This window comes from Leptodactylus fuscus, chromosome 5, assembly GCF_031893055.1.
Source record: "Leptodactylus fuscus isolate aLepFus1 chromosome 5, aLepFus1.hap2, whole genome shotgun sequence".
Lineage (NCBI taxonomy): Eukaryota > Metazoa > Chordata > Amphibia > Anura > Leptodactylidae > Leptodactylus > Leptodactylus fuscus.
In genome coordinates this window covers 24,322,913-24,336,299 of record NC_134269.1, presented here as the reverse complement: position 1 = coordinate 24,336,299, position 13,387 = coordinate 24,322,913, and the positions used below count along the sequence as shown (strand labels likewise).

At 42.1% G+C, this 13,387-nt stretch overlaps 1 protein-coding gene across 2 annotated transcripts in view; it reads right to left on the bottom strand.

The window, feature by feature from the left end:
- The window catches only part of OLFM2 (olfactomedin 2), a 273,626-nt gene that overhangs the window by 66,806 nt on the left and 193,433 nt on the right, over positions 1–13,387 (bottom strand). For both annotated transcript variants that reach the window (XM_075272628.1, XM_075272629.1), the window contains exon 3: positions 12,734–12,886. In XM_075272628.1, the coding sequence (XP_075128729.1) occupies positions 12,734–12,886 (153 nt within the window). The remainder of the gene's footprint in view (positions 1–12,733; positions 12,887–13,387) is intronic.

Below are 13,387 nucleotides of genomic sequence, written 5' to 3'. Positions count from 1 at the left end.
ATTATCTCTGTACTGTGACATCACTGTGCGTATTATCCCTGTACTGTGACATCACTGTGCGTATTATCCCTGTACTGTGACATCACTGTGCGTATTATCCCTGTACTGTGACATCACTGTGCGTATTATCCCTGTACTGTTACATCACTGTGCGTATTATCCCTGTACTGTGACATCACTGTGTGTATTATCCCTGCACTGTGACATCACTGTGTGTATTATCTCTGTACTGTGACATCACTGTGTGTATTATCCCTGTACTGTGACATCACTGTGTGTATTATCCCTGTACTGTGACATCACTTTGGGTATTATCCCTGTACTGTGACATCACTGTGTGTATTATCCCTGTACTGTGACATCACTGTTTATTATCTCTGTACTGTGACATCACTGTGTGTATTATCCTGTACTGTGACATCACTGTGTGTATTATCCCTGTACTGTGACATCACTGTTTGTATTATCCCTGTACTGTGACATCACTGTGTGTATTATCTCTGTACTGTGACATCACTGTGTGTATTATCCCTGTACTGTGACATCACTGTGTGTATTATCCCTGTACTGTGACATCACTGTGTGTATTATTCCTGTACTGTGACATCACTGTGTGTATTATCTCTGTACTGTGACATCACTGTGTGTATTATCCCTGTACTGTGACATCACTGTGTGTATTATCTCTGTACTGTGACATCACTGTGTGTATTATCTCTGTACTGTGACATCACTGTGTGTATTATTCCTGTACTGTGACATCACTGTGTGTATTATCCCTGTACTGTGACATCACTGTGTGTATTATTCCTGTACTGTGACATCACTGTGTGTATTATCCTGTACTGTGACATCACTGTGTGTATTATCCTGTACTGTGACATCACTGTGTGTATTATCCCTGTACTGTGACATCACTGTGTGTATTATCCTGTACTGTGACATCACTGTGTATTATCCCTGTACTGTGACATCACTGTGTGTATTATCCCTGTACTGTGACATCACTGTGTATATTATCCTGTACTGTGACATCACTGTGTGTATTATCCCTGTACTGTGACATCACTGTGTGTATTATCCCTGTACTGTGACATCACTGTGTGTATTATCCCTGTACTGTGACATCACTGTGTGTATTATCCTGTACTGTGACATCACTGTGTGTATTATCCTGTACTGTGACATCACTGTGTGTATTATCTCTGTACTGTGACATCACTGTGTGTATTATCCCTGTACTGTGACATCACTGTGTGTATTATCATTGTACTGTGACATCACTGTGTGTATTATCTCTGTACTGTGACATCACTGTGTGTATTATCCCTGTACTGTGACATCACTGTGTGTATTATCATTGTACTGTGACATCACTGTGTGTATTATTTCTGTACTGTGACATCACTGTGTGTATTATCCCTGTACTGTGACATCACTGTGTGTATTATCTCTGTACTGTGACATCACTGTGTATTATCCCTGTACTGTGACATCACTGTGTGTATTATCTCTGTACTGTGACATCACTGTGTGTATTATCCTGTACTGTGACATCACTGTGTGTATTATCCCTGTACTGTGACATCACTGTGTGTATTATCCCTGTACTGTGACATCACTGTGTGTATTATCCCTGTACTGTGACATCACTGTGTGTATTATCCCTGTACTGTGACATCACTGTGTGTATTATCCCTGTACTGTGACATCACTGTGTGTATTATCCCTGTACTGTGACATCACTGTGTGTATTATCCCTGCACTGTGACATCACTGTGTGTATTATCTCTGTACTGTGACATCACTGTGTGTATTATCCCTGTACTGTGATATCACTGTGTGTATTATCTCTGTACTGTGACATCACTGTGTGTATTATCCCTGTACTGAAGCTTCACTTTCTGCATTTCTCCTCCGCATACATTAAATAGACAAGAATCATGATAAGCTTTTTATTTTCTAAACTCACTACTAAAGGAGGTCATGAAAGTCTAGGGCGCTGTTCCAAGTTTTGATGAGTTCCCATGGTTATGTCTTATGCCCCTGTTGTAAACTCAACATAACATTAAAATAAAGACAAAAAGAATCATGTAGCTGAAGAAGAGCTCAGTGTGTTCGGAGATAGGGATTTGCAGTATACGGTCACTTCTATCACAATGGTCTCTTCAGCCGTGCCTCAAAAATATTGTGTGGACATGTTTGAGAAGCATGGCTCTGAATGTAGGCCTCATTCCTCTTTTAGACAATACCTAAATAGAGATACGGTATTAATTGTGTGACCCAAATGATAGTCCTCATTCCAACTCATATGAATAAGTAAAGGTCACATCTTCATAAAGAGTCAATAGGATGGTTCACATGAATCGGGTGTAGAGTTTCTGGCTAAAGATTGTATGGATTGGTCTAAATTGGTTTAATCCATCCAAAAAATTTAGCTAAGCTCTTGCGCTTCTCTTCGACAAGACGTTGGGTGTGATATTCTGTATATTCGAGCGCAGACCGATAAGGTCACATCCACTTCATAACACTGGTGATGGAAGTCTGACATTTCCTATAGTATAATCAGAATAATCTGAAGGATAAAGCAGTGGAGACAATTGTTATCTGTCACTAGATGTATCTTTTAATGTGACGACCTCTATATGATATGCTAATACGGTGAGCTTAGGCGCCTTCACATTATGCACATTGTATAAATTAGTGCTCTTGAGCTTTCTTGGCCAATCAAAACGCTCCGATGGGGCTCCCATGTTGGCTCCATCAGACCCATTCATTGACTGATATAGTACCGTGAAACCTTCAAGTGGTTAATAGGCCTATTACTGATCATTTGCTATTCTTCAAATGAAAATTTCCAAGAACAAAGTTGGCGATGTTAGGGTGAATTCACACTGAGTAAACGCTAGCTTATTCTGAACGTAAAACACGTTCAGAATAAGCGGCATCTAAAGCAGCTCCATTCATTTCTATGGGAGCGGGGATACGAGCGCTCCCCATAGAAATGAATGGGCTGCTTCTTTCACTCCGTGCAGTCCCATTGAAGTGAATGGGGAGTGCCGGCGTATACGGCAAGCTCTGCTCATGCCGGAGCGTACACGCCGGCACTCCCCATTCACTTCAATGGGACTGCACGGAGTGAAAGAAGCAGCCCATTCATTTCTATGGGGAGCGCTCGTATCCCCGCTCCCATAGAAATGAATGGAGCTGCTTTAGATGCCGCTTATTCTGAACGTGTTTTACGTTCAGAATAAGCTAGCGTTTACTCAGTGTGAATGCACCCTTATATAGATTCTATACCAACTGAATATTGAATACGTTTTTGTTTCTTAGTGAATTTGGTAGGCGAGATGCAAAGTTTGGTGGGCTAAATGTGCATGGCTAGATGGGGTTTCCTGGGCCAAACATTGAGATATTGGATCTTTACCATAATCCTTTAAAGTTTAGTCATTTGCCGTCTGACTTCTGAGATCCCTGCCTATCATTGGAAAGAACTGAGCTGAGTATCAGATATAGCCACGTGTACTAGCAAGTCTCTGTGTCAATGTTATGGAGGCAGGACGTCAGACCCTCTGCGTTGATAGGAGACTGGAAATCTGGAAATCTGGATAAAGAAGTTGAAAGATGGTGGAAAACATCCTTTTATAAGAGACTTTTCCCAATCGTGTCCTTTGACTGTGTATTGGGTGGTGTGGTGACACCATTCAAGGTTCGGCCTTCATATGTTATGGGCTGACTCCTTGTTCTCATGTCAGGAACAAGGAACAGACCATAACATATGAAGGCTGAACCTTGAATGGTGTGAAAATGTAACCACACCACCCAATGTAAAGTCAATGGACACGATTGGGTTCCACCAGTTTCAAAGAATCATGGTGCTGCCTTCGTTCTAGAAAATGTCAGGTCAAAGAAGATTCAACGACTAAATAAGAAATACTTGAGTCATCCTAGACAACGCACAACCTACATGTAACATCTCTGCCTGTTCGGGTCACTGCACCACCCTCTGCTCGCAAGCGGTGGTGCAGGAGGTGGGAGCAGTTTGGTTCTTGGCTTAAAGTTTTTGGTCGCACTGTGTGAACATGACTCTAGTTCTGTGATTGTATTTGCACCACACCCATCTTCTGCCCTTATTTGCCTCTATTCATTAATTGTTAATTCGTGTGATTGACAGCCTGCCTTCCTGTCAACTCCAGGGGCGGGTTCTTCCTCCCTATTTAGTCTTGACTCTCATTCACATCTATGCTTGCTATTGCCTTGTGCATACTTGCTCCTTACTGTCACTATTTTTGCTTGCATTCTTATCCTTGACCTTTTGCTTTCCTCACTGACTATTCTTTGGACTCAGATTTGGCACTGAATCGCTCGACTGTTATCGAACCTTGGCTAGCTGACCTCTCTTTGTTGTTGTCCGTCTTGTCTCCGTTTTGTGTCTCACATATCCAGGAAGGGACTGTCTTTGTGGTTGCCGCCTATTACGTAAGATCGGGCCTGGCAATAGGAAGGGTCAGTTGGGGGCTTCAGCTTAGGGCTCACTGTCTCTTGTGTCCCGTCCCAGGGTTCAAACCATTACTGGGGAATTGCTGTCCTAGCAATTCCCTAACACTACAATTACATAGTATATACAATACAATTCCTCACCATAGCACCAGTGGGGTGCCACAGGGGTAAATACCCTCTTCTTTTTAACATGTATTTATAAATGACCTTGTAGAGGATTTACAGGACATCATCTCAATACTTACTGGTAATATTCAATTCTGTAAAAAAATCAACACAGAGGAGGAAAATCTAATATTACTGAAAGTTTCAGGGAAGCTAGAGGCTCGGCAGAGAAATTTATTGTGGATAAATGTAAGGTTATAATGTTGGGTAGCGACAACAAATTTTACGATTATGTATTAAATAGCACTGGGTAAAACCAATAAAAAAAGACTTTGGGATATTGGTGGTGGACAGTAAACATAATTCTAGCAGCCAGTGCCAGGCAGCTGCTGCCAAGCCAATAAACATCACTGGATGCTTCCAAAAAAGCATAGACGCCCATGACAACAACATAGTATTGTTTATAGTTTAGGTCAGCGATGTATCGGAGGAATGTAGATGAATCTGAAAGAGTGTAGGGGGTATGAAATATGGATCTACCGTATATACTTGAGTATAAGCTGAGTTTTTCTGCAGTTTTTGTGCTGAAAAAGCACCCCTCGGCTTATACTCAAGTCAAGCAAAAAAAAAAAAATTAAAAAAATTAAATATATCTATCTATATATATATATATATATATATATATATATATATATATATATATATATAATTTATTTATTTTTTTTGGGGGGGGTCTATGACCAGCTGCAATAGTAATATATAGAATCTCCCATAAAATAGTGAGAAATAAAAGCTTTAAAAAAATGTAATAAAAAAATAAAGTAAATAAAAGTTGTAAATCCCTCCTTTCCCTAGAATACATATAAAAGTAGAAAATGACTGTGAGACACATACACATTAGGTATCCCTGTGTCTGAGAGTGCCCGGTCTACTGAATATAGGGGATCTGCAGTGCTCCTATTCCGTCAGGAAGGGGTTAATAGGAGCACTGCAGATCCCCTATATTCAGCCAGACTGAATTACAAGTGGGGGAAAAACCTCAGTCCTCAAGCTCAGGGAAGGGGCAGACAGACAACCAAAACACAACTCCCCTTCCCGAGCAACTACTGCACCCAAAAACTCCGACCATTTAAATTTTTTTAAATTTTCCAGTAGCTGCTGCATTTCCCCCCCTCGGCTTATACTCGAGTCAATAAGTTTTCCCAGTTTTTTGTAGTAAAATTAGGGGCCTCGGCTTATATTCGGGTCGGCTTATACTCGAGTATATATGGTATTTATCCCTAGTCCTGTTGTCATGACAAAGGGGATGTAAACTTTCTAACCCACAAATTGTATGTCTGGAGGGAAAAAGAGCAAATTCCCATAAACGCAATATAGCCGATCAGTCCGAACAAAATTGTTGGTTTCATCCAATGTTGCCATAATTTGTATGGAGGACTTGAGAGCAGGGAGACATCCAAAGACATCTTCCCAAACTATCTTGTCATGGTTAAGACCCTGGATGTCTTTGCAAAGGGAATAACAGTATGGCTACTAGATTTATGGGCATGGGGCTATCATCCAGGGATTTATACTGAATGTTTTGCTTTATTCTGATGCAGATGGCAATTGTCTCCCCAGTTTGCCTTCACTTGGGTCAAGACTACTGAATTATAGGTTGGACTTGATGGACCAGGAAAAGAGATGTTGTTCTAAGATGTTGTTTTTTTTTTCTAAAATGTTGCTAAAAAAACATTTCATCTATTATCACAGAACACGGAGGATAATATAAGCCATTGACACACATAACAATTACTATACTACTCGACTGTAAAAACTGACCAAAGTAGGCAATCTTTTCTGCCGAAACGTCGCGATGTTGCATTTTCCCTATTTCCTATGACTGTAGATGACCTTTATTAAATCTTGAGACTCTCGGACAACAAATCAAGTAGAAGAACGGAAAGGAGGAAATAGACTTGTGTAACAATCTTTAAAAACATTGACATGATGGGAAACCATTGTGTCGGCTCAGCTCTAGAAAGGTCAAAACAAATGAACTGGAACAAATGGAAGTCAATTAGTGTTTCTCCTTGTCCAGTGAAATACAGTGGGCCGTAACTTTCTGGATTGATTATTTCTAATTACAGTAAAGTATCTATCTATATATCTGCATACAGTAAAGTATACATCTTCCTAAAGTAAAGTATCTAGTGATCTATCTATAAGAATTACGGTCTTCCTATCTAATCAGTTTGGCTGCTGATCTATATGTTTTAAGAGTAGGAGCAGGTTCTTGCCTTCAATACTAATCTGGACCCCTCCTCCTTCAATGGGTCCCATAGAAGCCCCACATGCCCCACCTCTATAGTACAGGAACTCTTCTGATATCAGGATGGTCCATAGGGTTGAAGATGACTTTAGAACACTCATTTGTTCAATGGCTATTTTTTAAGACCCTTTGGTAAGGTAAGGTTAAGTTCCCACCAACATAGCCCTTTCCATTCTTCTGGTCCAGCAAGGTAAACATGCATCCATTCTTTGATGAAAACAAATGGAGCCCAAGGACCCGAATGACTATATGGGGTCCATCAGGTTTCCATCCATTTTAACTGTAATTGCTGGACAAAAAGTTGGGCTTCCAGGACTTTTCCATCTCGCGATTTTAGACGGATCTCAGAGTCTCTGATGCAGATGTAATTCCGGCCTTATCTGCCCTGGGGTCAATGCTAGAATGTCCAACTAAAGGTATAATTTGATGTTCGTGGGCCGCCATGCAAAATCCTTGGACCCGCAGCTATAATGTATGGATGAATTGACTGGTACCGAACCGTGTTCAAACCGAACAAATGGAAATTAGTCTTGGGTGAACTAAAATGGTTCAAGAGTATAGTAGATGTAAGATCAGGGGGAAGTGACAACAACACCATCCAGGACACTTCTTTTGGGCCTCTAGAGCTCTCCTGATGATGTCATGAGCCCCGGACACCTCTGAGGGTTATGATTGGGCCACCAGCAGTCATATGGGCATGCTGGATGCACAACATTACTGAAAGGGTAGAAAGAGAGCATCGAACGCTGTGAAGTGGCCCAAAAGATGTAGCGGAAGGTGAGTATGAATGTTTTTCTATTTTTTTACACCTCCCCTGGGCCTCGGCAGTGTTATACACCATGTTTTAAGCCATTTTAAGGTGTTGTTTGTACCGAACTTATTCGACCTGAAACATGTACAGATACATGAAGGGACAATACAAAGAACTTTCTAATGATCTTTTTAATCCTAGGCCAGTGACAAAGGGACATCCTCTACGTCTGGAGTAGAGAAAGTTTCACCAGCAACGTAGAAGGGGATTCTTCACTGTAAGAACAGCGAGGCTCTGGAACTCTCTGCCCCAGGAAGTGGTGATGGTGGTTTCATTGGACCAGATCAAAGAGGGCCTGGATGCCTTTCTTGAAGAGAACAATATTATGGATTATCAATTCTAGATTTTAAGGACACATTGATCCGGAGTTTTTATAATGATGGGCAATAGCTGGCTAGCCCCTATTAAATGGTTGGCCATTTCTGACAAAATTGGTGGTTTTGGCCAGCATTAACCTAACGTGTATAGACAATCTAATACTCTTCCTACTCTAAAATATTTCATTGTCACCTCTGCTAAACAATAAAGGTTACATGACCGCCAAAAACCACGGAGAAACCAAAGATCTAGACACAATTCTCACAATTCCGTTCACTTTTTCTCCCCGTTCAGTTGTTTGCCCTAGTACATCAACATCATCCCAGACAAGTGTATTGACACCCATCATTTTAAGTTACTCAGTTCGACTTTTTGGGCAGCTACAATGGTCACAATAAACTTGGAATTTCTAATGATGCTTCCCCTGAGTCAGGAGTGGATCTCCACTAAATATGAGGAACAGCATGTCCTCCCATCGGAGAACTCAAAAATCATTCAGTGAATTTTTCATAGCCTAAGACTTACACTTAGGTATACTGTTGTAATGGAAATATACAGTAAGCGTGCCGACACTGGAAGGTAAATGAACAAGTAGTTTGTTGCTATTTGCATCCTATATCCCCCAGTGTCAGCTGTACATTAAGGATTCAGAGCTCCTAAGCTGCCAGCTGCCTTCTTACTCTAAATCATGAAATGCAGCCAGATACAGTCCTGCTGGAGCTGCACAAATTTAATAATCCTGAAAATTGATTAAGTATCTCGGCTGTGGCAAAACGCCTTGAGTGGGAGTAGGGACACTGTGAGGTCACAAAAGAAGTTCTGGAAATCCTATTACTAAAAAATAAAAAAAGTACAGTACAAATATATAATATATAGCAGAGGAACCGTGACTTCATCTTATGCTTGGTTAAAGAATCCAAAAAGTTCATAAATTGCCAATGAAAACATTGGTGGTCAATCCAACTCTATGAAAATGCTAAGGAGAATATCAATTCTTCACCTTTACACAGCCAAACAGCTGTTTCCCCAAACCCTTTCATGAACATGCTTTAACGTCTCTGCCTGTTTGTGTCTCTGTGCCACCCTCCGCCCGCACGATTTTTTTGTTCTTAGAGCTTTTAGTTGCTCTGTGTGAACACTGCTCTATTACCTCTCCTCTGTAATTGAATTTCCACCACACCCATCTCATGCACCTTCTTTCCCTCTGTTCATCAATAGTAGCCTTGCCTGTATGATTGACAGCCTGTCTACCAATCAAGTCTGGGGTAGGTCCTGGACTTCCTATATACAGGTCATTAACCCACACAGGTTTGCTGGCTATTTTAACTCTGTCCTGTGACTCTGTCCTCGCTAGCTTCCTACTTGCTCTTACTATTGGCCTCTGGCCTTTGACTTCTCTTCTGACTACTCTTTTGGATTATGATTTTGTACTGTTTTGTCTCTCTGGCTTTGACCCTTGGCTTGCTGACTCCTCTCCTGTGTTGTTTGTCTTGTCTTGTTCTGTGTACACTTGTTCATAGAAGGGACCGTTGCCAAGTTGCTGTCTGTTGCCTAGGGTAGGTCTGGCAAGTAGGTAGGGACAGGGGCTGGGTCAAGTTTAGGACTCTTCCCTTCTTTTTTGTTTCAGCAACAGCAGCACTAGATAATTGCACAACTAGCAATCTCTTACACATGCTTTGGCTGAGCTTGTTCTGAAAGAGCAGAAGGAAGTAAACTAGTGTCGGACACCTCTGGGAGTAAACTACTGCCGGACACCTCGATGACCATTCATGTCCCTGAGAACAATAAGATTGGGAGTTAAAATTCAAAATGCCCGATCCTTCTTTTCCACTATATCATCCCAAAATAAGATAATCGAAGAGTCCTACTAAAATGAGCTGGGTTAGAACTTTTTGGGGCAGAGAGCAAAATTATGGCTTCTCAAGACTATCAACATAGGATTTGTAGGTCTTAAATATCTTCCTTACTTTCTCGATTATTTATGTCAGGAAGACATGGCAGGCATTGACATTGGTGACTGTCAGTAGCCATATCTGTCTACTGGTGGACAGGTCTCTCTTCCAACTTACCGGATAAAGTGCTAAGGGTGAGCAGAACATGAGTTTTAACCTCAACAGACTGAGGCCCAAGAAGACATGGTCCATTATAGTATATGGTCAGCCATACCACTAAAACTTGCACAGATTTACATTAATCTCCAATTTCCACGGTCAAGGGATCAATTCTTCCTTCGAAGTGTATGTATTTTAAGACTTTTTGGTAAAAAAATTTTTTATACTTGAGTCAAAAGAGTTACAATGAAGCCTCGTCGTAAGACCACCAATTTGAGAAGTCCTCTCTTTCATCTAGACTAGAGATGAGCGAACAGTGTTCTATCGAACACATGTTCGATCGGATATCAGGGTGTTCGCCATGTTCGAATCGAATCGAACACCGCGTGGTAAAGTGCGCCAAAATTCGATTCCCCTCCCACCTTCCCTGGCGCCTTTTTTGCACCAATAACAGCGCAGGGGAGGTGGGACAGGAACTACGACACCGGGGGCATTGAAAAAAATTGGAAAAAGTCATTGGCTGCCGAAATCAGGTGACCTCCATTTTAGACGAATAGTGGATTTCAAATCCGGGTCATATGAGAATGTGAACTTTGTGACTAAGAGACAGGGATAGCTGTACAGGCAGGGATAGCTAGGGATAACCTTTATTTAGGGGGGAATGTTATTAAAAATAACTTTTTGGGGCTCTATCGGGTGTGTAATTGTGATTTTTGTGAGATAAACTTTTTCCCATAGGGATGCATTGGCCAGTGCTGATTGGCCGAATTCCGTACTCTGGCCAATCAGCGCTGGCCAATGCATTCTATTAGCTTGATGAAGCAGAGTGTGCACAAGGGTTCAAGCGCACCCTCGGCTCTGATGTAGCAGAGCCGAGGCTGCACAAGGGTTCAAGCGCACCCTCGGCTCTGATGTAGGAGAGCCGAGGGTGCGCTTGAACCCTTGTGCACCCTCAGCTCTGCTACATCAGAGCCGAGGGTGCGCTTGAATCCTTGTGCACACTCTGCTTCATCAAGCTAATAGAATGCATTGGCCAGCGCTGATTGGCCAATGTATTCTATTAGCCTGATGAAGTAGAGCTGAATGTGTGTGCTAAGCACACTCATTCAGCACTGCTTCATCACGCCAATACAATGCATTAGCCAGTGCTGATTGGCCAGAGTACGGAATTCGGCCAATCAGCGCTGGCCAATGCATTCTATTAGCCCGATGAAGTAGAGCTGAATGTGTGTGCTAAGCACACACATTCAGCACTGCTTCATCACGCCAATACAATGCATTAGCCAGTGCTGATTGGCCAGAGTACGGAACTCGACCAATCAGCGCTGGCTCTGCTGGAGGAGGCGGAGTCTAAGATCGCTCCACACCAGTCTCCATTCAGGTCCGACCTTAGACTCCGCCTCCTCCGGCAGAGCCAGCGCTGATTGGCCGAAGGCTGGCCAATGCATTCCTATGCGAATGCAGAGACTTAGCAGTGCTGAGTCAGTTTTGCTCAACTACACATCTGATGCACACTCGGCACTGCTACATCAGATGTAGCAATCTGATGTAGCAGAGCCGAGGGTGCACTAGAACCCCTGTGCAAACTCAGTTCACGCTAATAGAATGCATTGGCCAGCGCTGATTGGCCAATGCATTCTATTAGCCCGATGAAGTAGAGCTGAATGTGTGTGCTAAGCACACACATTCAGCACTGCTTCATCAAGCCAATACAATGCATTAGCCAGTGCTGATTGGCCAGAGTACGGAATTCGGCCAATCAGCGCTGGCCAATGCATTCTATTAGCCCGATGAAGTAGAGCTGAATGTGTGTGCTAAGCACACACATTCAGCACTGCTTCATCACGCCAATACAATGCATTAGCCAGTGCTGATTGGCCAGAGTACGGAATTCGGCCAATCAGCGCTGGCTCTGCTGGAGGAGGCGGAGTCTAAGGTCGGACCTGAATGGAGACTGGTGTGGAGCGATCTTAGACTCTGCCTCCTCCAGCAGAGCCAGCGCTGATTGGCCGAATTCCGTACTCTGGCCAATCAGCACTGGCCAATGCATTTCTATGGGGAAAAGTTAGCTTGCAAAAATCGCAAACTGACAGGGATTTCCATGAAATAAAGTGACTTTTATGCCCCCAGACATGCTTCCCCTGCTGTCCCAGTGTCATTCCAGGGTGTTGGTATCATTTCCTGGGGTGTCATAGTGGACTTGGTGACCCTCCAGACACGAATTTGGGTTTCCCCCTTAACGAGTTTATGTTCCCCATAGACTATGATGGGGTTCGAAACCCATTCGAACACTCGAACAGTGAGCGGCTGTTCGAATCGAATTTCGAACCTCGAACATTTTAGTGTTCGCTCATCTCTAATCTAGACCAGATCCTTAAACTATGCATACTGGCCATCATCTTTGAGACGGCTACCCCCCTTGAAGATTCATTTCTTGTGGAATATTTGAGGGTTTCTTTGTATCGATAATTTCAGATACTTACATTTTTATAGCTATATAAAAGTCAAGGATGATTTTGAAAAGAATGCAAGTGTTCCTATGGGATGTGTGGGAGGACTATCTCTTTTCAACACTTCATTTCACCAGGAGGGATGTTTATATGAAGCAATTATATAGTATGAAGCATTGTACTATACCTGAAAGCTTTTAGTGTTGATACTTCTCTGGGTGTCTGTGGCCCTCAGCTTTGTATCCAGAACTTTCATTAAGGACTCCGTGTTTCGCACATATTGTAGATCTCGGAATGTTCTCAGATCCAAGACTTCCATAGACTGTGAGATATTCTGTACCTGATATGAAAAAAAAATCACGTTAATAAAGTAATTATGTTCCATAACATACTAAAAAGAGCAATTATTTGCAATTCTTGTAGGCCCAGAGGTCTGTAGGACTGTATGGCCATGACGTCTAGGCCAACTCATTTGTTGATGTGATACTTTCGTAGGATGAATATAAGTAAGAGAATATATTTAGACCAAGTTCCGGTTGCTCTTACAGTACTGACTTATTTTTAACCTCTTGGTAAACACCTCACATAATGTGCTAACTGTTTTACTTCAGTAACGTCAATGTACAGAAGCGTTTCGTCCATATTTAAAGAAACCCGTCATCAAAATGTATCCCTATAAATTACTTCCACCACTCATGCGACCTGAAAGAATCTAAATTCATATCCATTAGTCAAGTGTAGAGATGAGCGAACAGTAAAATGTTCGATATTCAATATTCGTTTCGAGTAGCCACTCAATATTCGACTTCTGGAATCAAATGTCGAATCCTATTATAGTCTA